General features: G+C 39.4%; 1 protein-coding gene across 3 annotated transcripts in view; it reads left to right on the forward strand.

Annotated features, from left to right (window-relative positions):
* Window positions 1–27500, forward strand: part of CPB2 (carboxypeptidase B2) — a 62289-nt gene that overhangs the window by 25682 nt on the left and 9107 nt on the right. For all 3 annotated transcript variants that reach the window (XM_019794927.2, XM_034665191.1, XM_034665192.1), the window contains 8 exons: window positions 805–880; window positions 3008–3132; window positions 4662–4770; window positions 7969–8070; window positions 10511–10615; window positions 18830–18940; window positions 22166–22259; window positions 27274–27476. In XM_019794927.2, coding sequence (XP_019650486.1) covers window positions 805–880; window positions 3008–3132; window positions 4662–4770; window positions 7969–8070; window positions 10511–10615; window positions 18830–18940; window positions 22166–22259; window positions 27274–27476 — 925 coding nt within the window. The remainder of the gene's footprint in view (window positions 1–804; window positions 881–3007; window positions 3133–4661; window positions 4771–7968; window positions 8071–10510; window positions 10616–18829; window positions 18941–22165; window positions 22260–27273; window positions 27477–27500) is intronic.

Here is a 27500-nt window from a genome sequence, read left to right on the forward strand (position 1 = left end):
CTACTGCTGAAATAATAAACTGGTGTAAAAAGTTTGAGAAATAATTTTGTACTATTCTATGAAATTAAAATGTGTGTACCTCCAAGAAATAGCAATTCCACTTGTAGACAAATTCCAGCACATGTGGACTATGGCTACATTCCTCAACACAGATGATAAACTTGAAAATACAATGTTGAGTGAGAAAAATAAGATCTAGAAGGATACATATAGTACACCATTTTTATAGAGTTAAATCAAGCAAATCTAAGAGTATCTTAAGAATTTACACGTTCAAGAATCCATACATCTATTTAAGAATCCATACTATTGAGGAAAAGTAAGGGAATGAGCAAAGTGCAAATGTAGGGTAGTGGATACCTTTGGGGATGGGGGGGGACACAGAGTGGGGACAAGCCCACGAGGAGCTGCAAGGACACCTAATAATGTTGGGTTTCTTAAGTGGCGTAATGGGTTCCCAGGCATTCGTTTCATTATGTAATCAGTGAATGTTAACATAAATATTCCCTCATGCATCAAATATTTAATTTTTAAAATTAAACACACCCAGGCAATCACAGGCACACAAAGGAGAAGAAGGAGGGAAGGACTCCCATTCAAGAGAGTTAGTGATTTGGCAGGTGCTCAGGAGCAGAAAGAATGAGAAAGTATATGTTCTCTTTTGAACACTCAGTCTGTAGCAAGATCCTCTTTTACGATTTAGTTTGTTTCCTTTTCACAATTCCCTAGGAGCCCCTCCCAGTATAATTCATCTCATTTTCACTATTTTATTTAATATCAAAATTCTGTTTTACTTTTTTCCAGTGGCCAGGTTTTATCTGCTATTCCCAGAACCTCCAGGCAAGTTCACATTCTGCAGAATCTTACTACAACATACGAGGTAATTTCTCCTTCCTTTACCTTTACAGGTGACCCTTGAATAACACTGGTTTGAACTGTGGGGATCCACTTACACACAGTTGTTTGTTTGTTGGTTGGTTGGTTTTGAGATATACAGTGTAAGTACTGTAAATGTATTTCCCTTAGATTTTCTTAATAACATTTTCTTTTCCCTAGTTTATTTTATTATAAGAATACAGTATATAATACATATAACCCATGAAATACATGTTCGTCAGCTGTTTATGGTATCAGTAAGGCTCCAGGTAACAGTGGGCTATTGGTAGTTAAGTTTTGGGGAAGTCAAAAGTTATGTGCAGATTTTCAACTGCATGGGAGTTGGCGCCCCTAGCCCCCACAGTCTTGAAGGATCAGCTGTACATTAGCTTCACTAGGTGTAAATTTTGTGCACCATGTTCTCTCATATGTTGTCTGAATTACATACAGCTGGTATAACCCCCCTCTTTTTTTTTTGAGATAGGGTGAGAACAAGCAGAGGGGAGGGGAGGGGCGGAGGTAGAGAATCTTAAGCAGACTCCATGCCCAGCAAGGAGCATAATGCAAGGCTTGATCTCATGACCCTGAGATCACAACCTGAGCCAAAATCAAGAGTCGGACCCTTAAACTGACTGAGCCACCCAGGCGCCCTTAAACCCCTTTCCTTATAGCCTTCTCCCCCTTCCCAACATCACATGATTTTGCTGGTTGCTAAAATCAAAACTTCTTCATTTGTGCCATTGACTTATCAGCCAATTTCATAATAATAGTACTTTGGGAATGAAAGTTTGTACTTACAGAGATGTTGTGATAACAGAAGTCCAATAGAACTTTGCTTATAGAACAATGGTTTGTAAAAGGAATAAGTATCAAAACCACAAGGGAACATTTATTAAAATCTTCATGCCCGGGACCCACCTCCTCCGAATGCTTAAGGTGTAGAAAGCTGACCAGAGATATAAAATGTCATGGTAGAAAACTGATGGCTCCCTATTTGTCAGTGAAGGTTCTTTAAGAAGCAGACATCAAAACCAGATTAAAGATGCCAGGGATGGACTAGGGGAGATGCTTGTGATGGATGAAGAGGAGGAAACTAGAGATGGTAGGGGGCACTTTCAGACCATGATGCAGCTCTGACGCTTGTGCAAAAATGGAGACTCTCTAGCCTGAGGGCAGTTCTGATGAAGGTTTGGCTAGACCAGTGGTGAGTCCTTAAGCCAAAGCCACCTGGAAGAAGGAACCCATATCTTGCAGAAATCGGCCTGCAAGAATATGCCCTCTGTGCTCAGTCAGTGGCTGGCTGCAGCCCTGGGGCAGCTCGGCCTCAGTCTCTAGTGGATCAAGAGAGGCAGGGGCGGGGAAGGCCCTTCAACTATGCTCCTCTCAACAGGAGAAATGAGTGGTGAGTTTTCATGGCCACCACCCGATGGCAGAGGCCATACCACTAGAGGAAGCATCAGAGTTCTTGTTCTGCCACTTCCTACGTGTATGATTTTAGACAAATTGGCTATGAGCATTAACTTCTTCATTATTTCCAATGAAATAATAACAGTGAAAATAATAACACCTGCCTAGCCTGTAACAAAGTATAATTATAATGGTCAAAGGAAATGGGTATGAAAGTGCTTGGAAAAGGCCTGGTAAAATAGAAAAAAAATGTAAATATTATTGGAAGGCATTGCCCAAAGTCCATAATTAGATTAAAGAAAAGGAATACAACAGGATAATAATATCAAGACATGGAATTTTTATTAAAGAATATCAACACTTAATTAACTTTCTGTCAGACAGAATTTCATTTCTCCTTTACACATCTGACATACACAGCCAGCTTTATAGTTGGGTCATAAATACATTCATTCACTCATTTATTCTTGTCTTGCCAAATATCTATTGAGTGCCTTGTACGGCCCAGGCCCTCTTTAGCAAATGGAGTTGCAGCGAAAGATAAAACAAGCCCCCTGCAAAATAAATGTTTACACTGCCACATGTGTGAATGGTGACTGGTGACCAGTGGCCAGGAAATGTCTTTTTCGTTTCTCCTATTGACACACCCTATGGCTTTAGCTACAGATGAGAATGATGTGAACAACTGTTTTTGTTGTCATTTTTTTCCCCCTTGAAAATGCAGATTGTTCTATGGCAGCCAGTAACCCCTGAACTTATTAAGAAGCAGAAAGAAGTCCATTTTTTTGTGAATGCATCTGATGCAAACAGTGTGAAAGCCCATTTACATGACAGCACAATCTTATTCAGGTAGGCACCATTCAATATTTACTGAGTAACCCTTCTAAGCACCTATGATGCATTTTATGAGCAGATGATGTAATTGCTTCCTGGAAAAATAAACACTTCTCTTGAACATGGCAACATGGAAATCTCTGAAGTGGGTTGGTGATGAAGCCCAAGTGACTAGCTCTGCGACCTTCGACAATTGGTTTAACCTCTCATGACCTAGGTCCCTTATCTGAAAATGCCTCAGACTCAGGGATCTGGCGAGCCTCTTAAGAGTTCCTCCTTATTCCTTCCTTCTTGTAGTTCCTCTACTCTGTGCCTAGACCTGGGGAGCAAAATTGTCATTCTCCCTAGTAGGTTTTGTGGTATCTCTTGAAAAAGCAGCTGCTAAAGGGTATTTTGCTTCCTTCCTTGCTTCACAAGGCAGTGAACTTTCCTCAATGTCTGGCCCTGAACTAAACATTGTATCAGAGTCAATTTCTGTTCATACTCCATGTCCCCTCCCTCTTGGACTCTCCTGTCCAATGTCTCCTTCTGGCATCCACTGCCCAAGAGCCGGTCTTCCTCCGGCTACCCTAGCACCTCCTGGAAACCATGCTTCCTTCTGCGTATCAATGGGCAGCCTTTGGATAATACACTATGATAATTATTAATGATATGTTATAGGTGTTTACTGACTTCCAGGAGCTGTGCTGAGCCTTTCGATACATTGCTTCATTTAACTCTACTTTAACTCTGTGGGATAGATAGTATCCTCATTATGCAGACGGAAAAATGTTTCATATACACAAAGGAATTTCACAAGATCATAGCACATAGAAGGTAGCAGAGTTAAGAGTTGAACTCAGACACTTCAGATGTCAAAGCCTTGGCTTCTATCTGTTGGCCTAAAAAAAATGGAAAATGATATTAAAATAATAGCTAACTTTCAAACTGTTCATCCTGTGTGAAGGAACAGCTTAATTCAGTTAAAACGTTTGCCTAGTTAACAAGGTGGTACTTCTCAAGATAATTAAACAAGATGACTTGCCGGTACCTTCCCTTTCCCTGTGCTTCTGTTTCTCTAGAGATTTGATCATCTTTGGCTATGCAGAACATCTGGCATAGGTCAATGATTGTCAAAATGAAAAACAAAAAGTAAAGGCTTTCTGCTTCTCCTCTGTCCTTAACTGAAAACAGAATAATAACAACTGGATTTAAGATAATAACTCTGGATTTAAGAAAGTTGTCCATTAAACTATATGTTAAAGACACTGAAGAATCACAATCAAGGAATGTTGGTCATGGTGGGAAAAGGGTGAGTTTTTGGAGGCCCTCAAAACGTACCGGATAGGAGCCACTTTCTCTCCAGCACCCACGTGGGCTCCACCAGAAGACTGGTGAATTTCAGCTTACTACAATGTTCGGGGTTATTGTGCACACCTTGATGAATTTTTGCTTGTTAGATTTCTCCATGATTTTCCCCCATGCTCACCTGTTGTGCCTGCAGTGGGCAATGGGAAAATAAGAGTCCTGTTTGGAAATCAGCTTTCCCTCTGTTTTGTCCCCAGAATCTTGGTGGAAGAAGTGAGAGATCTTATCCAAGAGCAAACTCTCAACGACACAGTCATCCCCCGGACTTCCTCCTCATACTACGAACGGTATCACCCACTAAATGAAGTAAGTCATTACGTTTCTCTCCAAAATTACTGTTTTCATTTAATTAGCATTGCCGTTTCAACCATGGGCTATTATTAAACATAAGTAGTGGAAGAGGGTAAAAAAAAAAAATCACGATTAGGTTGATTATATGGCGTTAACTTATCCTCTTGTAGATATCTTCCCTGAGAAGATTGCATCATATTTAGTAAACTGTCTCTGAGCAGGCTGTTTGTCCACAGCTGTGAGTATCTCCCACTGTTAGGAGTAATACTGCATGCTAAGGAATCACAGGAAATAAAAAGTAGGGCCTTCATAATGAAACTGCCACAAAAAAATTAACAATCTAATTAATCATGTCTCTCTGGACCATTACCCTGATTGTACTCTTGCTGAATAATGGGAACATTATCTCACTGAATTAAAGGAATTTATTCACTTATATTTAGTACACTGCAAACATTTTATTCCCCTTAGGAGGAATCTATTAAACTAATAGTAATAATAATAACACCACCTGTATTTTATTCTTTCACCACCTGTACCTTAATCAAAAAGTTGATTATTTTTTTTCTATCAGTACTTACAGGTTCCAATTTTTCTAGAGGGAACCTGAAAAAGATATTGGGGTTCAGTTGACTGGAGTAAGCTTTCATGTGATAACTCTAAGAACCATATCCCCATATTTGTTAGTTGAAAGGGTAAACTCTTTGGAGGACTTTCTTTTTTTATATAGTATCCTCCAAGTAATAAAAATCACTCAATACCTTTTTTTCTTTCATGGAGTATGCTGCTCTGTTGCTTAATAGAAGTATTTTTATCATCTTTGGCTAGGTGCCCAGAAACTGTTAAGGACCATATCCATGCTTTTAAGACATCTAAGACTTAAGAAGTAAGAATCAATTTTCTATTTAATCTTCAAAAGCATCTGTTCCTTTCCAGTTAGTTAAACCAGAACTCAGCCTGCTTCTAGAATCAATGTGCCTGGCTGATTGATGCAGAGCTTAAAATTGCACCCCACTCCTTTTTCTCTCCTCCCTTGTCTCTATTCTGCTGAGAACTCTTCCCTCCAGTGTCCATCATCAGCTGCGCAGAAACAAACTTGATGCCCAGCAGTTGAGAACCTTGGTCGGCGTGATTTGCAAAATGGGCAAGATAAATGTGTCACTGCTGTGTTGAATTTGGTGGGAAGGGGGGGGATGTCTTAATAAGAAGTACTTTTAAATATTTTTGAAATATTTTTTCATTGTTTTGTTCAAGGTTACTTTTTCTTACCTTCTCTCTAGGACAGAGCTGGAAAGACACAGGAGGGGAAAGAAAAAAAAAAAAAAAGACGTGACTGTGTTAGTCCTCCGTAACAACGTGTCACAGACTGGGCAACTTAGACCCCAGAAATGTATTCTCTCAGAGCTCTGGAGGCTGGAAGTGCCCAGTCAAGTTGACAGCAGGCTGGGTTTCTCCTGAGGCATCTTTCCTTGACTTGCAGATGGCTGTCTTCTCACTGTGTCCTCCCATGCCCTTCTCTCTGTGTGCACATCCCTGGTTTTTCTGTGTATGTTTATGTCCTAATCTCCACTTCTTATGAGGACACCAGTCAGGTTGGATTAGGGCCAACACTAACAGCCTCAAGTTAACATAATTACCTCTTTAAAGGCTCTATCTTCAAATACAGTCACATTCTAAGCTACAGGGGGTTAGAGCTTCAATATGTGAAGTTGGAGGGGAACACAATTCAGTTTGTAACAATGACATTGCAGAACACATTTTGGACCTCTCCTCCCTCCCACCCTCAATCCTTAGGTTTCTTGCTCTCAGAAAATCCCACCAAGTCCTCCCTTCCCCTCGGCATTGATCTCTCCTTCAGCCCTCACCACAAGGTCACCTGGTGGGCAAGAGGGGTTCTTTTGTCATTGATTCTTGCTAGGAAGTCTTAATCCACTGTAGGGAGAAAAACAAATAACAAAAAAAAATACTTCTTAAAACAAATAGTCAAAGAAGAGAGTCATTAGGATGTTACCTTCATTACCCCAGATTAGATTATGAAATGAATCAAGCTTTCTGTAAAGCAGCCTTCATTCAACACAGCCTCCACAGTTGGAGGAAATCTGCTGAACCATTAATACTGTGACACAAAGTCTCATGCAGTAGTTCTCTCAGATGTACTCATGCCTTAGAAGAGTAACATGGTAAACAGAGGCCCAATGAGGAAACCTCTGATGGTTGGATGCCCAACACCTCAGACGCTGACAGCATTGGTATTTGGTGACAGGTAGGCCTTCCCAAGATCATCTTAATTCTCAGCACTGGACAACAACTCACCCTAGTGATACTACTCTCGGAGGATCTGTGGGCAAATGGTGCTCTAGTTTCCATCAGCTAGGATTGCTGTTTGAAATTACCTCTTGATAAGGTCCCAGAGATAAGGCTAAGGGTTGGTCATTCCCATTTCAGAAGGTATAAAGGCACAAATATGGCCCCTGAGAAGTTGGTCTCCATTAAAACATGACTGAATTCCATCATTCAAACCCTGCTTTGAAGTGGACACTAGCCTAAAGCCAGGGCCAGAAGGTTTTGTTTTTTCCTTCCACTGTAATCTTGATAGAATCACCAGTACCACCAGACTTCCGGCCCGAGAAAAGTTCTAAATCAAACTTCTCAGACAAAGAAAATATTTTTCCTCCAAACCTTCTGAGGGGAAGGTTATCGCCTTCTCTCATTTTACACTTCTTGTTGTGACTACACAGTCTCTAGTGGGAAACAATGGCACTGATATTTATCCTGTACAAAGATAGTGCCCAGCACTTCCTTAGGTCACTCTTGAAAAGTGAATATTAAAAAAAAAAAGTCCCATAGAAATGTGACCTCAGGAATGAATGGTAAAGAGGATCTCACACACGGAGGCAGACGATTCAATGTGATGAACCTTTAAAAATAACTTTCAAGAAATATACTCTAAAGATTAATTTTTCCTGCTTTGTCATAAATTTCTTAGTACTTTTCTACTCTTTCTCTAAACCCGATACTTTTGAGAACTTTAATTTTATTGATTTTCCTAAACAGCAGAAGAAACACTGGTCACAACTGCTTTGGTTCCTCACTCTTTCTTTGTGCAAAGGTTTTAAAGGGATCCCCTTGCCTTGAAGAAGTTGTCTGCTTCCTTTGGCCAAGAAAATGCTTTGAACTTGCTCTGTGACTAACTGTTGGTTTCTGATTTGACAGATCTATTTTTGGATGGATGCTATAACTGAGAACCGTCCTGATTTGCTTGAAAAAATCCACATTGGATCCTCATATGAGAAGTACCCACTTTATGTTTTAAAGGTGTGTTGTGGGGAGAATTATTGATCTCTCAACTTTGAAGAATGTGTTAATTCTCCACTGCTGCTTATTGTAACTTGGATTTTTTTTCCTTTGAGCTATGAAAATATTTGCATTACAAGTGTTTCTCAATTTTAATATCTAGCTCTTTGGGAATTGGTTATTGCTTTTGTATTCTTTCCTTTACTAATGCAGTGTTGTTGTGAGAGTGAAAACCTTATTTTTTTAAAAGATTTTATTTATTTATTTGACAGAGATAGAGACAGCCAGTGAGAGAGGGAACACAAGCAGGGGGAGTGGGAGAGGAAGAAGCAGGCCCATAGCGGAGGAGCCTGATGTGGGGCTCGATCCCATAACGCCGGGATCACGCCCTGAGCCGAAGGCAGACGCTTAAGGACTGTGCCACCCAGGCGCCCCGAAAACCTTATTTTTATAATCTACTCTGTCTTTGCTTATGGGACATAGATAAGCTATTTAACCTTCCTGAACTTTGGCGGCTACCTTCATAGAAGGAGGGAAGCCATCTGGATTATTTTTCAAGTACTTTATTTACTTACTACCACCACCACCACCTCTGACTGGCTTACATGGGGGAGAGGAATGGAGAGGAATCTGTTGTTAGACAAACACTGATACTGATGTAGTTTTTGGAACCAAAGAAACAGTGAACAATCAAACCAGGGAAGGGTAGGAACCAGGGCTGCGCTGGGGCCCTTGGCAATAGGGCTGAAATGATAGCTTCTGCTATAATCCGTGTCCATTTGGCTATTTATTTTTAGTTGAGTAAATTGGCCTTAGTTAAGATATGTGAATATGGCCAAAGAAAGAATTTTTGGGAGCCATGAGACCATACTAATTCCTGTTGTTAATTTCTAATTCTGCATTTCTTTCTTTTTTTTAGCAGTTCCCCCCGCCCCCTCCCAATAATTAGAAAGAAGTTCTAAAAAAATAAGCATCAGAAAAATACATTTGATTTAGTAACATTTAATTTACATATAGTTTTCCAACATTATCTATCTAAATCGTGAGCAGTGGCGCTCTTTAGTCATCCAAAGATAAGATTTTGAGTTGGGGTTCCTGGGTTTTCATCTGTTTTGACAAGAACCTGCAGTGCAAACTCAAGGTAGACATATGAAACATAGGGTCCTCTTGACAGCTGAGTTGGTCCATCAAATTGGATCCATGCAATTGTGGTCTACCCACCCTTGACATTTGCTTTCAGCCATATTGTATATACTCTTCAGAAATTGTGTTTCTGGGACCCAGATTTACACATTGGAAGATCATGCTTCCTGTGTGCCTTAGTCTCAGTCTTACTTGACCAAGGACGTACACATGATGGGAGTCTCTGGGGTTCCTTCATCTTTCCAGTGTCAGGACCGGTACCAAGAGAGTTTGCTTGGCACCATTAGACAAAAAATTGAGTCAGGCGACTAGTCCAGACAACTCAAGATTTTCTTTTAAATTGAGTAAATTAAATCAGCCAGACAGTTCTCCTCTGTGTATTATTTCATTCTTTGAAGCTAATGCCCTTTGACTTTCTCCCTTGCTTTCTTACTGGATTATCAACAGCTCCAGGTTAGTTAAGAACAAACTTCCCTGAGGGCTGGAGAATGGCAATACAAATTTAATGCTCTCCTTTTCTTGTTTGGGAATTTCAACTCCACATATTTGTTTAATTTTATAACACTCTTCTCCTTCCCTTCCATACCCTAATTTTGTTGACTAACTTTTAAAAGCAAAGGAACCATGGTTCATTTTGTGTGGAGGTGTTTTTGAGGACACTTCTGGGGACTCCAAAGTCTATCACTGAGGACAGATTAGGAGTTCTTATTCCAGAATTGGCAGCTTGCATTAGCTCCCCACACCATGAATCAGAACAAGGCCTCTGTCCCCAGACCTGGTGGTAATAAGTTTGTGTGAACTTAGATGTGTGTTTCTTTCTGTGTGAAATGGGGAAATAGTCTATATCTAAAAAGTACGCACCCTGGCGAAAACGGAGAGGGAGCTCAGGTTTATTTTCAGCACCACTGGCTTCCTCTCCCCAAACCTTTCTTTGTTCTGGTCTCCTATAGAAAGCCGCCCATGCCAAACATACCTATTTACCTCACAGAGTGTCAAGATACAGCCTGAAGTATTCGTGCTCTGGTCTTTATTCTACACTTCCGCATGCAGCTCTGGTATGACTAAGTGATTGTGGAGGAACAAAGGGGGCTCTAAATCAAAAGTCCTGAGTGCAAACCTCAGTCCTGACTTTCACCAGGTCTGTGACCTTAACTAGCATCTTTTAATCTCACCAGCTTTTAACGTCCCTTGAAAACCCTCAAAGGAATGCAGAGAATAAAGTGTGTTTCACAGATTTGTTGCAAGAATTAAATATAAGCAGTAGATAAATGGAAGTATTATCCCGACGCTTCTTGTTATTGTTGGTTTCTTTGGACAGGTTTCTAAAAAAGGACAAACAGCCAAAAATGCCATATGGATCGACTGTGGAATCCATGCCAGAGAATGGATCTCTCCTGCTTTCTGCTTGTGGTTCATAAACCATGTAAGTATTTACATTCTCTTAAGCCAGAGTTTCTCAATGTGTGGCCTAAGTCAACATGTGCAGAATTAACTGGACTGTTTATTAAATGCATTTTCCCAGGTCACGTCCTAGAATTCTCAAACTCTCTGGTAGGGAGGTTTGGTAATCTACAATTTTCATAAGCTACCTGGGTGACTCCTGGACATATTAAGTTTGAGAACCATAACTTCAAGCATTTAAATCACCCTAAAGATTGTCCTTTTCCTTCTTATGTTTCTGGCTAAGGCCAAACCCTGGAAAATAGACAAGAAATATTTTGCAATTGTAATGTGTTTACTAAGGGCCATAGTCTGCCCTTGGAAATTGAACATGAAGTACAACATCACAGAGCAGATCATATTTTCTCATATGTTATAATGGGGGATTTTGTCCCTGAAGAAGGTCTTGGCAGCAAAAAAAAAAAAAAAATCCATATATAAGACAAAGAGTATGGCATAAAAATAAAAATTATAATGACTATAAACCTCTATAATAAATGAAAGCATAAAAATTATGTTTCAGGTCCTATAAAATGGGCATAAATGTTCTCTATTGATTTATACAAAGAGCCTTTACCACTGGAAGAATAACTTAAAATACGTGTCCTTCTGATAATGGTTCTTGTCCCTGTGTTCACAGGTATACAACTATTCAAAACAGATTTGTTTTAAAAAATTAAAAGATAGTCACTTAGATTGATCTGTCTTAACAAATGAGGTACATCAAAGGTAAAAACATTTCTGCCGTTGCTGGGTCTTGTCAAATACAACATTTCTACCTACCTTGTCCTGCCTTGCCATCTGCTCTCCCCCCATGGGAGCTGCAGCACCCCTGAGCCTTCTGCCAAGTTCCCAACCACCACCGCTACTACTTGACCAAATGAGGATAGCTCTTAACTGACTAGATCCTTAACACATCCCAGCCGTTTGATGATCCTTCCTCAAGTTGGGTAGTTTTTCATTTTAGGTAACGAATGGAGTACCAGTTACTGGAGAAAGAAAGTTGCAAAGCAAACAATAATGAGCACTTCTTTTTCATTCCATCACTGAACCTGGAAAGGGCCAGAAAGAAACTCTAATTCATATTGACTCTAGTTCATATTGGTGAGGTTGTCCTTACTTGCCATCCTTCTCAAATTGACCCCTCTTCTCTCTTATTACACACGCTCTCCTCTACCCTGCCCACATGCTGAATCTTTGCAAGATTAAATTATTTATGCCACAAATATTTATAAATTGCCTATGACTTTCCAGACTCAAGATACCATGGGAAACAAGATCCAGCTCAAAAACCTTACCGTCAAGTATTTTGTCCCAACAAAAATTTGAAAAATTTGTAGCCCAAAGCAACACAGTTAATAAACTCTTTTTAATGGACATTTAAGAAGCTCAATCCTTGCCTGCCTAAAACTAATTTAGATCGTTTTTCACAATGATTCAAACAATTGTAGAAGGAAAAATTAAAGATTTACCTTTAAAAATTTTGTGTGGGTAGATTTTGTATTTACAAAGAAAAGAACCCAAAGATGAATTGAAGTCTTAGTTTTTTAAGTCTCTGTAAGAAAACCTACACCATTCCTTTGTTTCTCCATTCCTCTTGTACAACCACATACGCAACACTTCTGACACCAGATACATGGGGACTTTCCCCACATGACTCAATTTGGTGACAGCAGCTGTGTGTCCTACAATTTAACTCAATTCTGATGCTATCTACATGGAGATTTAGTCAGATCCCACTGGGTAAGGGCTCAGTCCCACAAGACTGCCCCCCTCACACTTCAGATGCCAGTTGAAAGTCCAGCTGTTATCTGTGCTTCCGACTGATCAGCTACAAATCAAAGGTTCCCATGACCTCCTCCTAAGGTTTGATTAATTTGCTAGAGCAGCTCACAGAACTCAGAGAAACAGTTTACTTACTCTTTACCAGTTTGTTATGAAAAGAATATGATAAAGCATATAGATGAACCTCTAGGTGGAAGAGATGTCTGGGGCAAGGTATGTGGGAAGGGGTGTGGAGCTTCCCCGCTCTTTCCAGATGAGCCACTCTCCCAGCACCTCCACACGTTCATGAACCCAGAATCTCCATGAACCCCATACCTTTGGGATTTTTAAAGAGGCTTCATCATGTAGGATGGATCATTAACTGTATTCCTAACCCCTCTCCCCTTCCTGGAGAATAGAGTTGGGGCTAATAGTTCCAAGTTCCTGGCTTGGTCTTTCTGTTGACTAGCCTCCTTCCAGGATCCCACAAAGTGTCACCTCATAGTACAAAAGATACTGCTATCACCCAGAAAATTCCAAGGGATTTAAAAGTTCAATGTCAGGACCGATGTCAAAGACCAAATACTAGCCCAAAAGATGCCCTTATTGCTATTATCATTTAGGAAATTACAAGGTCTGTGCCAGGAACCAGAGGGGGCATGGGGCAAAGACCAACATATCTACATATTTCTAGCCATAGTCTCTCATTCTCTTCTCCAGCTCAATATGGTGCAGTCTCAGCTTAGGGGAAACCCATTATTCTACACTTTGGGGACCCTGAGGCCAGTCATTTCTTTCTCTACCTCTCATTCATCCTGTAGAGGTCAAATTTAGATCCCTTCTACTAGTGCAAAGGCAGGGGCTGAGGCTGGCTTGTGCATGACTGCATCACCAGGACCAAACTCAGCATGAGGTCTACACATCCCTGGAGCCCAAGGCACGTGTTGGGCACCACAACTTGCTCAGTGCTTTGTCTGTCAACTGGCATTTCTCAGTGCCAACCTCCCTCCGAACCTCTGACCCAGAGAACTCTCATGTAGCTACACACAAAGTTGGCACCCTGCAACTTCAGGGCCTCCAGAGAATTCCTTCTCCTGCCCCTTACCTTAGCTGACATGTGACTTGTGAAGGACACTGCTTCATAGGAGCTCCATCAAAGAGAGGGGCTGTTCTTTCATATCTCCACGTCCTGAGGGATCAAAGGAGTGGACCAATGTTCTCCTCTCCTAATACAGGTATCCTCTACTTTCCAAAAGTTTGCATGAGGCCATTTCACTTTTATGAAAGACCTACATTCATATGGGAATGGCTTTCTTCATAAAAGCAAAAAAAAAACGTCCTTCAGATTTCTTTCAGTTAGCAAAAACAAGTACTAATGTAAAAGTGTTTGGGAAGTGGTGGATACTTTTCATTTTATACCATTTTGGCATACAGAAAGGTTTCATAGGCACGGTCTGCTTTCAGATAGCGTGGGAAACCTGTACTGCTGTTGCCTTTTTCTCCAAAGTCCTGATCTGATCTGGCTGAACAACCTTGTCCTTTTTTTTTTAATAATATTTATTTTGTTATATTAGTCACAATACAGTACATCCCCAGTTCTTGACAATGTTCCATGATTCATCACTTGCATATAACACCCAGTGCACCATGCAATACGTGCGCTACTTAATACCCATCACCGGCCTATCCCAATCCTGCACCCCCCTCCCCTCTGAAGCCCTCTGTTTGTTTCCCAGAGTCCACAGTCTCTCATGGTTCATTCCCCCTTCTGTTTACCCCCCATTCATTCTTCCCTTCCTTCTCCTACCTATCTTCCTATTTCTTATGTTCCATAAATGAGTGAAACCATATAATAATTGTCTTTCTCTGCTTGACTTATTTCACTTAGCATAATCTCCTCCAGTCCCATCCATGTTGCTGCAAATGTTGTGTAATCATTCTTTCTGATGGCTGAGTAATATTCCATTGTATATATGGACCACATCTTCTTAATCCAGTCATCCGTTGAATGGGCAAGGCAGGAAACAACAAATGTTGGAGAGGATGTGGAGAAAGTGGAACCCTCTTACACTGTTGGTGGGAATGCAAGTTGGTACAGCCACTTTGGAAAACAGTGTGGAGGTCCCTTAAAAAGTTAAAAATTGAGCTACCCTATGATCCAGCAATTGCACTACTGAGTATTTACCCCCAAAGATACAGACATAGTGAAGAGAAGGGCCATATACACCCCAATGTTCATAGCAGCATTGTCCACAATAGCTAAATCGTGGAAGGAGCTGAGATGAACCAACCTTGTCTTTTCTTTTTACTGCCATCTAATGGCCTCCACATAATTCCCTGGAACCTGGCTCATGGTTCTTTATTCCTCTCCAATTCTTGCCCTTATTCTGAGTGAATTCAAAGTCCATATGTGAGGTCCATCTAAGGAATCATCTCAGCAGCTTGAACTCTACATCACCAAACCTAACCTCAACTCTGTTTTAGTAAATTTCCCCCATGGCCGTCCTCTTGATCTCAAAAATAATTCTCTCCCTGACCTTTAGATCCAGAATATGGCCAAGGACAGTAACCAGGAACAATAGGAGGAGTCACTTAACAGTCTGACTACTTAATTTCCTCTCCTTCTACCTCTGTCATTCCTCACACCTGTTCATTGCCCATTCACCCGTATCCTGAATGTCTTGTCCCCTTGATGTGCTCTTCAGGAGTTCTAACCCTAAACACCCCACAGAATTAACTGTCCTAAACACCCCACAGAATTAACTGTCCTTCTTCTGAGCCACCTTGTACATCCCGGTTTTATTATCATACTTGTAACATTGCATTTTTGCTCTTTCCTTTCCAACTTAACACTTTCATCAGCTTGTTAGGGACAAAGATCATCTCTAAAGTCTGTTTTTGTTATTATGACCCATAATTCAGTATATTATTTGGTCCATAGAACCAGCATTCAACATCCTCTTGTTATATTTAAGATTTAAATTAATGCTTCAACTTTAGGCTCAAATACAACTCTGGGGTCCAGAAAGTACCTGCCATTGTGCTAAATGTTTTATTGTCATTGTAGAAAACCTGGGACTTACAGCTCTTTGCTGTATTTCTAGTGGTAGTGAGGGTAATGGTTTATTTGAAATCTTCCATTCATAGCATTTTATATGCTTTTTTGTACTAATCTATTCATCAAATGGCTACTAGTTAATTTGTTGGTAGGCATTGTTGTTGTTGTTGTTGTTTAGGGCCATGATAAAGACAAACCTTTGGCATACCCCAGGAAAAGATTGGTGAGTAATCATCTGCCACATGTCAAGCTGCTAGTAATCAGACAAGCCTTTATCTCCCATCCCCTAATCTCTCACTCTTGTACAGTCCTCTCTCTAGTCTCATCTTTCTTCTCTCATTTTTATTACTAGGTCAGTGATTTCAACTATGTTACTTGTTGGTAAATCATTCCTTCAACAAATATTTACTTGTTGTCATTTGTGTGTCAGGCATAATTTCTTCAGCCAACTACCTCATTAAGAGTGATATAAAACCATGACTGTAAACATTTATAAAATACCATGAAAACTCGTTGGATGACACAGGTTTGGAGAACCCCATGATACACAAATCACAAATTAATGGGTAAAGAATTTTTAAATTCATAAGCATGTTCAAGTTTGGTTGAAAACGTTATTTTAAAAAAATCATGTCTTTAAAACACAGGTGATATACCAAGTCAGATTTATAAGGCTTATAAAATTTTAGACATCATATTACCTCAATGATACGATTATATATCTATATTATATGCTTTTGAAGTTTAAATGGCTGGATAAATATCAAATCTGAAAATATCTTAATGAGTAATAACATTATTCACAAAGTTAATTGAGAACATTTCTTTTATTTCTCTGTATCTATGTAACTCTGCCTTAATCTGCACAATACTTGGAAAAGAACACAAGTTTGCCCAATTACCAAGTACCCAATCTTACCCTTAGCCAAACAGGAAAATACCCAAAGTCCTGAGAATGCTATAAAATTACCTAGCTCATCCATTCAGGTCACCCTCCCATTTGGGTCCACATCTCTTCTTATAGATAGGCATTGAGAAGTCCCCCTAATGCACAATTTCCCTCTGTGTTTCCTTTTTCTAAACTTCTCCACTGAGGTCCTGGTTTCATCCACTTTTTCTCTTCAGATCACCAACTCCCTCTTATTCTGGACCCTCATCTTCTTTAAATGCACCCAAAGAAGCTCACCACTAGTCCAGATGGTGTCTTTGTGAAGGACCGAGAAAGACATCCTTTACTGGAACAACTGGATAGCCACATGCAAAAGAATGAACTTGGACCCCTACCTCATGCCACAAATATTAACTCAAAGTGGGTCAGAGGCCTACATTTAAAAACTAAAATTATAAAATTCTCAGAAGAAAACTTAGAAGTAGTAAATCTTTGTGACTTTAGTTTAGGTAATTATTTGTTAGTTATGACACCAAAAGCAAAAGCAACAAAAGAAAAAAGAGATGAATAGACCATTACCAAAATTAAAAACCTTAGTGCTTTTCAAAATAAAGTGAAAAGACAACCCACAGAATGGGAGAAATTTATATGATAAGAGACTTTTATCCAAAATATAGAAAGAAATTTACAAATAAACAATAAAATGACAAATAATCCAATTTTGAATTGGGCAAAATATCTGAAAAGACAACTCTCCGGAGAAGATATACAAATGGGCAATAAGCACATGGAAAGATGTTCAACATCATCAGTCATTAGGGAAATGCCAATTAAAACCACAACGAGATACCACTTCAGACACACAAGGATGGCTAAAATTTCAAAAGGATAATAATAAGTGTTAGTAAGGATATGGAAAAATTGGAACCCTTATCCATCGCTGTTGGGATTGTAAAATAATTCAGCCATGATTTTGCAGTTTGACAATTTCTTGAAAGCTTAAGCATAGGATTACCATATGACTCAGCAATTCCACTACTAGGTATACACCCAAGAAAAGTAGACACATTTGTTTACAAATGTTGATGGCATCATTATTTAAAATAGCCAAAAAGTATGCCCATCAATTTATGAGTAGACAGAATAGCATGGTATATCCTTATAATTGAATATCATTCAGCAATGAAAGGGAATGAAGTACTGACTCATGCTACAAAATGGATGAATCTTGCAAACAATATGCTAGTGATAGAAGCCAGAGATAAAAGGCCACATATTTTATGATTCCATTTATATGAAATATCTAGAATGGGTAAATTCACAGAGACAGAAAGATGATTAGTGATTGTCAGGGGTGAGTGTGGGGATGGATGAAAGAGGAATAATTCTTAATGGGTAAGGATTTGGGGGGGTGCTGATGAAGATGTTTTGAAGTCAGATAGTGGTGATGGTTGTACAACTCTGTGAAAATACTAAAAAAAAATTACTGAGTTGCACACTTTAAAATGGTGAATTTCTTTTTTATGTGAATTGTATCTTAATAAAGCTGTTAAAGGAAAAAGGGGCACCTGAGTGACTCAGTCGGTTAAATGACTGTTGATATTAGCTCAGTTCTTGATCTCAAGGTTGTGAGTTCAAGCCTTGCCTTGGGCTCCACAAGAAGTTCTTTTTTTTTTTTTAAGATTTTTATTTATTCGACAGAGAGATACAGGCAGTGAGAGGGAACACAGCAGGGAAAGTGGGAGAGGAAGAAGCAGGCTCCCAGAGGAAGAGCTGACGTGGGGCTCGATCCCAGAATGCCGGGATCATGCCCTGAGCCAAAGGCAGACGCTTAACGACTGAGCCACCCAGGGGCCCCTCCACAAGAAACTCTTGTTGGGCTTTGATAGATGATCCACATTAGCTCTGGAATTTCTTATCCAAAAAGCAGGTCTCCAAACAGAAGGAGTGAGTGAGGGTTGGAATGCCTGTTTCATAGATTTATTGAAAGAATTAAAATTAAAAATTTAGCTCCCCAGGTTATAGGGACAATGTAGAAACTACTTAGTCGTATCTGGGCATAAGACAAGGTTAGTTTAAACTATGATTGATATGGATTATTGAAAAAGGAGTGGAATTGTATCTAGGTTTTGTTTCTTTAAATCTCCGAAGTGAGCTGTATTGCTTTCATAAAGAATTCTTTTGTTTCTTGAAGAAAATTTTAGAAAATATATGGTTCTATTTTCTGCCTTCATTAAATAAGAAGACCATTTGTTCCATGTCCAAGGCATTTGCCTCCATTTGGCATGACAGTGCCCTAAGTTCAGACTTTTCAAGGAATTAATACTCTTCCTGAAAGTTAAATCCACAAATCTAAACGTTCCAAATGACTTCTTAAAACACACACACAAACACACACACACACACACACACACACGTAAAAGAAACAGACTAAGTTTAGAAGGACTTAAAAGAGCTATTATAAACATTTTTGGTTTAATTTGTAGGTAACTAAACCACATGGGGTAGAAACGTCATACACTGAACTTCTGAGGCATGTGGATTTCTATGTGATGCCAGTAGTTAATGTGGATGGTTATGACTTCACGTGGAAAAAGGTAGGTAAAGGCAAAGAAAACAAAATGTACCCTATTTGGGGATACAGGATGCTCGGGCTGAATTATTCATAGAATCTTGGATAGTGGCACAATTGTTTAAAAAATATATGTATTTAAATTCTTATTATGGAAAAGTTGAAACATGTGAATGGAAATCATTGCACAGTAGACTCCTTTGTACACATCACACAACTTCATCAATAATCAATTCATGGCCAGGGGTGCCTGGGTGGTGTAGCTGGTTAAGGGGCTGACTCTTGGTTTTGGCTCAGGTTCTGATCTCAGTGTCATGAGACTGAGCCCTGCGTCAGGCTCTGCATTCAGTGTGGAGTCTGCTTAAGACTCTCCCTCTGCTCCTCCCCCTGCGTAGTCTCTCTCTTTCTCTCTCTCTCTCTCAAAAATAAATAAATCAATCTTTGAAAAAATAAAATAATCAACTCATGGCCAATGCTTTCTCATATATATTTCCAAACCAATTCTATCTCATTGTATTATTTTGAAGCAAACCTCAGACACCATTATCATTTCATCAATAAATATTTCAGAATGCATCTCTGAAAGAGAGCTTTTAAAAAATGGTACAATTATACCTAAAAATTAACAATACTTAATATCATAAAATTGATATTTAAATTTGCATTTGTTGTCATAACTTAAAAAATTTTTTTCTTTGATTCAGGATCCAATTAAAGCCAATATATTGTGATTGGTTTAGATGTGTTTTAATTCTATTTTAATCCACAGATTCTCCTGCCATCTCTCTCTTTCCCTCTCTCTCAATTTTTTCTTTGCAATTTATTCATTGAAAAAAAGTTTTCCCGTTGTCTGGATTTGCTAATTGCATTGCCACGTTGCAATTTCACATTCCTCTATCCTCTGCATTTTCTAAAACTTGAAATTCAGTTTGAAGAGGATAAACCAGATTCAGGTTTGACTTTTTTGGCAGGACTATTTCATTGTGATTCTGTGTTCTGCATAACGTCTGGTTGTGTTTCCTTTTGTGATGTTAGCTGCCATCAATACACCATGCCTAGATCCATCCATTCTTACTAGGAATCCTTTGAATAGCATTTTGATTTATAAAATCATAAATTGCAATATTTAGAAAAGCATCCTAACTGCACTTGCATTCTGGTAGAATTGCATTCTAACTGATATGTGAATTTAAGACTTAGGACCCTTTAATTTAGTGATGAGCATCTAAGTATGAATAAGTTTCCTGGTCAATCTCATCTATACTGGAAACCATTATCAATACTATTTCTAGCCCATCAACATCATGATTCAGGAAAATAACTCAAGCAATGTAAGTGCAGTCCTTTCTAATGTAACGAGGAGCACATAAAACGTAATTGAGCATATGTAAGTTCAGAAAAGCCTCCTTGAGCAGCACGCGTAAACACAAAGGAGAATGAGAGTAATCAGAGTGATTGGAAACATATAGGATTAAACAGAAATTGTTTTATGGAGGAGGTAATTTTTGCAGAAGAAATGGGAATGGTGAAGGGGGTTGGCTGAAAAAATCATCTCAAGTGAAAGGAATACTGTGAATATAAGTTTGTAGGGAGGAGTGAGCAAATCCTGACCTAAATAAGTGAGAAATCCCTAGCATAGTACATAACACAAATTCGTGTTCAGTGAATAAGCATATTGGGGCACCTGGGTGGGTAAGTAATTAAGTGACTGACTCTTGATTTTGGCTCAGCTCATGATCTCAGGGTCATGAGATCAAGCCCCACTTCCAGCTCCATGCTCAGTGGGGAATCTGCTTGAGATTCTCTCTCTCTCCCTCTGCCTCTCCCTCTCTCCACTCTCTCTCAAATAAATAAATAAATACGTAAATAATCACATTCACAGATTGATATTACAATAATTTATTCTTTCACTGAATCACGGTAGAATTCAGCCACCCTTTATATAGTGCTACTCCCCCACTGTCCTTTGTATCTTAACACTGTCAAATAGTCCTTGCAGTTTGAGAACCTAATTTCTCCAGGGCAATTCTTGCTAGTAAACCGCAGGCCAGGGGTTGGAAGCAGCCTGGGAAACTTTCCAGAATGGTTGGTGAGAGCAGGGGAAAAGGTACCACTTCATCCCAACCCCAGGATTTAAACAAAGTCTGTGCAACTGTTTACATGATCAAATTTCTCAGTTTTCCCCAAGAATCCACTGGGGGAATTTGCTTTATGTTTAAAAATGAGGATTGAATCAGTGCGATCAAAGGAACCATCAGGCTATAGGTGTCTTCACAGCTCTACCTGTTGAAGTTTTTTTTAAAAACTTACTATTATGTTATGAAAGTCACCATACAGTACTTCATTAGTTCCCAATGTAGTGCTCCATGTTTCATCGTTGGCACACAACACGCAGTGCTCCTTGCAACACGTGCCCTCCTTAATACCCATCACCAGGCTAAACCATCACCCCACCCACCTCCCCTCTAAAACCCTCTGCTTGTTTCCCAGAGTCCACAGTCTCTCATGGTTCATCTCCCACTCTGATTTCCCCCCCTTCGTTCTTCCCTTCCTTCTCCTAATGACCTCCATGCTATTCCTTATGATCCACATATAGGTGAAACCATATGATAATTGTCTTTCTCGGCTTGACTTATTTCACTAAACATAATCCCCTCCAGTTCCATCCATGTCGATGCAAAGAAGACATACAAATGGCTAACAGACACATGAAAAAATGTTCAACGTCATTAGCCATCAGGGAAATTCAAAGCAAAACCACATTGAGATACCACCTCACACCAGTCAGAATGGCAAAAATTAATAAGGCAGGAAAGTCCTGAAGCTTTTAAATGAGAGAGTTGTATTCAATCTAAAGAGAGCATTGAAACTCATGACTCATAGTTTTAATTTTAGTTGAAACACAAAGTTATTTTACTTTTCTCAGAAGGAATTAAAATTAGTGCAAACAAGATTACAGAAAACCAATAAACAGCCTAGCAAAACCAAATGAAATTTCTGTTGGTATAGATCAAAGCTGATCAAATATTACCATTTCATTTGGTTCAGACTGAAATAGTTTTGAGTGAATGTAATTGAGACCTGGATAGAAACAAGGGCTGTGAGAAAAGAATGCTGGGAAGATCATGACAGGTGGAGTAATGGGTTTGCAGGACAGACACACAACCTTGACCACTTAGGCTCTAGAAGTCATGTCTCTGCTTGAACTAGGAACATGGCCATCCCGGTTATCAGTATTTTGTTTCTTTAGAATCGAATGTGGAGGAAGAACCGGTCCTTCCATGACAATAATCACTGCATCGGAACAGACCTGAACAGGAACTTTGCCTCCAAACATTGGTGTGGTAGGTTATTTGCTTCGTTGCCAGCAATGTGTATTCACTTAAAAAGGGATATTCATAAAGAAAGGCTTACAATTCAAAGGAATCAGAGGGGAGGCCTATCTGAATCGGTAGATAACTTAATGAACTTTCTAGTTCGATGCGACACTCTGCATACACACAGCTCACCTTAACCTCTCTGCCCTGCCATTTCATCTTTTTAAAAAAAAAAAAAAAAAAGGAAATTGAGCCAGTTCCTTAAGGCCCCCTCTAGTTTCAAAATTCTAAAATTCCACTTTTCTAGAATAATGAGGAAGTGACTGTTAAAAATCCTACCTCAGAGAACAAATAACATTTATCATTAGGGTATCAAAGTAGGATGGGGGGTGGGTACCTCTCCTTTCTAATTACATAGGAAAATGTTCACTTCAACAACATTCAAAACCATTTTCTTTGGTTTTCACTATTTACTTACCATGATTCTCTTTCTTTTATGAATGTCATAAACTTATGTCTAGCATAGTGGGAGCTTATCATTTATTGATTTGAATGAGTTAAAATACTCAGTGAATATTGATTTAGGCATTCAAGAATATTACCTGCTCTCATAGAGGTAGGTGATGGTTTGCATTCCCTCCATTGCATTTCATAGTTACTACATTTACAGAAACAGCTACAAAACAAAACTAAACCTAATTACGATCTTGAATCATCTTTGTTTCTGGAATTGGTACACGTAGCTCTGTGATTGAAAGCGATTAAAGCCACAAAAACCCACTTCTGACCACTCCTTTGCCCTACACAATGCTATGTACATGATTGCACATATTCCCTTTTAAAAAAAGAAGGGAAGTTTTGTGATTTTGACCATTTCATCATTATCTCAGAGTCCACATGAAAACTTCACAACAGAGTCCTTACCTTATTTCCTTGATTCTTTCCTCCTCTAGGTTAGAAACTCCATGAGGGAAGGGACCATTATCCATTACCTAGAGCATTGCCTGGCACATGCAGGGTTCCCAGAACTTAATTAAATGAGTATAGGAATGAATTAGTTGTTCTAAGAGAGCTGCAGATGTAATAAGCAAGCAGAGGAAGGAGCAGTTAATCCTGCCTCAGGCTCACTCCTTTTGTGATTAAGGGAATCACTTAGTGGTTTCTTGGTGAGAGCCATTCTTAAGATTGTCCAATAAAAGTGCCCACTGAGGCCCAGACACTCTGCAGCAGTGGTAACTGGGCAGGGAGTCAGAGAAGCAGCAGCAAATATAAAGTAGGTCTGAACAGAGCTGATGGTTACTAAGTGCTGAGCTGTTTACATAGTTCTCCACCTAGGTTTCATGATCTATGTATTCTGGATGGAGATTCCCAGACTTAAAGGTTAATCCCATGCTTAAGAGCATGGACCTAGGAAGTGAAAGAGCTGGGATATAAAGCCGGACTGACTGACTCCAAAGTTCCTGCCATTCTTTTATGAGAATCACCCCTGTATTATAAATTCTCATATGTAACTTCTTATTTTATCTTCATGCTCTTTTGATGCTGTTTTACTTAATATTTTTTATGGTGAAGTCAGTATTACCCAATTTGAATAGCTAAGACATCAAATATATTCTGTTATTGCCATCAAGACATATGGTAGGCCCTCTGAGGTATGGCACTATCTATTACAGATCACAAGAGTTAGAAACAGAAACAGAAGCAGCAAATATATAGACAAAAGAGAGTGTCAAATAAAACAAAAAGTAATTGGAAGGACCTTTTTTTGTCCAGTGCCCCAGTATCTCTTTAGTACAATGTGAGCAAGCCAGTGCAAAAGAATTAAATCTTATCTCCTCCTTGTCCCTGTAACTAGAACATGCCTTTATGATACTTTTTTAAGAATCTAAAAGAACACCTTACTTATTAATAGGAATTGGCATATCAAGGCTGTTTAATTTCATGTTAATTTTCCCCTTTCTTTGTATTAAACTTGTGTGTGTGTGTGTGTGTGTGTGTGTGTGTGTGTGTGTTGAAGATGGGAATGGGGTGAAGTTGCTCAGGCTGCCATAACAAAATACCACAGGCTGAGTGGCTTCAACAAGGGAAGTTTATTTCTTGCAGATCTGAAGGTTGGAAGCTCAAGACGAAGGTGTCAGTAGGGTGGGTTTGTCCTGAGGCCTCTCCCCTTGGCTTGCTGATGGCCACCTTCTCACTGTGTCCTCACATGGCCTTTTCTCTGTGTGCACATCCCTGGTCTCTCTCTCTCTATCTTCTTAAAAGGACACCCCCCATATTAGAACAGGGTCCCACCTTTATGACTTCCTTAAACCTTAATGACCTCCTTAAAGGCCCTCTCTCCAAACATAATACATTGTGCATTAGGGCTTCAACATATGAATTTTGGGGAGACAGATTTCAGTCTATAACAGGGAGCATGTTGTGAAGACCTCTGATCTCAAACTTCCTAAGATAGATGCACTTATTTTCTAAACTGTTTAGGTAAACTACAACGTTTTTAAAACCAGTGTACAGTGGAAAATCCTTTATTTCTTTTCCTAGAAGACCATAGTGTCTTTTCATTATTTTTTATGGTGTTAAAATATATATAACATAAAATTTGTCATTTTGACCATTTTTAAGAGTACAATTCAGTGCATTGAGTCACTAAGCATATTCATAGTCTGGAAAGCTATCACTAATATCCATTTCCAAAACTCATCATCCCAAACAGAAATTCTGTGACCGTTAAGCAATGTCTTCTCATTCCCACCCCCACCCCACTGCAGCCCCTGGTATTTTCTACTCTACTTTCTGCTTTTATGAATTTTGCTATACTAGGCCTATAGATCAAAGAATGCTTGAGCTTGAAGGGACCCAGTAGACTGTTTCTTGGTACAAAGAAGCACCTTCAGCGAAGAGAGATGAAGTAGCTTGCCCAGCTGAATGTGCCTGTTTCATGGCAAAGCAGACCTCAGACTCGAGTTTTCTGACTCTCCACGAGTCTTCCTGCCAAAATACTTGAAATCTCCAGAATGGCAGTTACAGAATGAGAATCTGAGGCTGCACTGTCTTTGTCTACGACAGTAGTCACTAGTGGTCGTTGAGCACCGAAATGTGGCTTGTCTGAGTTGAGATGCGCAGTGAGTGTAAAATACACACCAGATTTCAAAGACTTGGCATGAGAAAAGTAATGTAAAATAGGTCGTGAATAATTTTTATATTGATTACATTTGAAATGGTAGTGCTTTGTACATATTGGGTTAAATAAAGTGTATTATTAAAATAGGTTCACCTGTTTCTTTAAAAAAATGATTGAAAACTTAAACTTGTGACATGCTGCATGTTTCTATGGAAGAGCTCTGGTCTGAGGATTCATGTTAGGATACCACCTCCTCCCTCATCTCTTTCATGTCCTCACCTGTCTCTACTCCTAACGTATAGTCTCTGTTCTCTAGAACTATATATCAGGGGGGAAAGGGCAGGAGTAATCAAAGGGGATAACACTATCAAAATGGTTCATCTGATCACATTATTGGTTAAAAGTTAATTCAAATGAAATACTTGGAAAGGCCTTGGATGTTTAGCACAACAGTTTCTTGTAGGGAAAAGAATGTTTCATAAACATTAGGCTGTTTCTATTGCAAATGAAAAAGGAAGAAAGCAGAGCAAGCTTAAGTAAGGCAGGCAGGCCCTGGAAGGCTAACAGAGTAGCCCATGGAACCCGAGGACAAGGATGCAGCCGAGCCTCAGATACAGCCTGGAGCTGGGCCTCAGCACTGCAGTGGGGTCTGTGAGTCCTTTCTCTCCCCATTCATCACCGTGAAGCACACTGGATTTTTTTTTATTCCAATCCGTATGATGATGATGGTGATGACGACGACAAAAAGGAGAAACAGTAGTCACTGAACACTTAGTATAGACAAGGCACCATGCAAAGCACTTCATATTCATTAGCTCATTGAATCCTCATTAAATATATAATTTTCCCATGATTAAAAAATCAAGGTATAGGTAGGTTTACAACATTTTACCTAAGGCCATATAGCAATTAAATGGCAGTGCCAAGATTAGAATCAAGTGATTAGATGACTCACAATATGCCTATGCCGCTTAGCCTCCTGTTGTAAAGAGATGTTACTGCCAAGAATGTTCACTTTCCATCTCCTGAAATAGCAGTATTTCATTCATAGGGTTGCATGAGGATTAAATGAGATACTGCGTGTAAATCCTAGAGTTCGTGTCAGCTGGTGATGTTATTGGTGTCGTTTTCTTTGTTCTAGAGAGCGGTAGACTGACACCAGACTCTTCATCTCAATTTCAAGTTATCAGTGGAGGGATTCAGATTGACAGAACACAAGTTAAGGACCCAGTTCAGGATTAAGCAACTGTTTCCAGCAGGGAATAATATTTAGGGTCAGAGATGGCTGCCTGGGGCTCTACCCCTGTGTATTGAGGAAGAAAGGTGAAGTGTTGGGAGCCAGGCTGCCATCAGAAGTGATGTATACTACAATCTCTCGAAAGGATGAATAAATATTATGTTGGCCTCCAATATCACCATCTTATTTTATTTACCAGATTTCTTTATTTAGCAAGTTAGAAGTAGCACTGAAGACTGACTTCCATATTCTGAATTCCCAAATGAGACTTTTCTTTTGTGGGCTATATTGATTAGTAACTTTTAAACTACAAATACCAGAAAAACCAAACTCACAAAGGATTAAAGAAAATGGAATTTCTAAAAAAAAAATGGGGTTTCTTTCTCTCACATAGCCACAAGTTTGGAGGCAGGGCTGGCTGGCATCTCTGAGATTTCCTTAACCACTTTCACAGAGGGTGCAAGATGGCTGCCCCCAGGCAGCAGCTGTTGGGGTGTTTGCTATGAGGGCATATAAATATTTACTTCAAAAGAAATAGAAATATGTGCTTTGCAGAGTTCTAGCTAATCCATTTCTCTAAAAATGTTGCACCATAGACATTCAGAGAAGGCACTGTCAGGGAAATCACAAATTTCAATAGCATATATAACCCCTTTAATCCCACTCTATCAATTTCACTTCAGGGGAAGGTGCATCGAGTTTCTCATGCTCGGAAACCTACTGTGGCCTTTACCCTGAATCAGAACCAGAAGTGCAGGCAATGGCTAATTTCTTGAGAAAAAACATCAAGCACATTAAGGCTTACATCAGTATGCATTCATACTCCCAGCATATACTGTTTCCATATTCCTATAATCGAAGCAAAAGCAAAGACCATGAGGAACTGGTAAGTGCTACTTAATTATTTTTT

This window comes from Ailuropoda melanoleuca, chromosome 7 (assembly GCF_002007445.2).
Source record: "Ailuropoda melanoleuca isolate Jingjing chromosome 7, ASM200744v2, whole genome shotgun sequence".
In the NCBI taxonomy this organism is placed as follows: domain Eukaryota; kingdom Metazoa; phylum Chordata; class Mammalia; order Carnivora; family Ursidae; genus Ailuropoda; species Ailuropoda melanoleuca.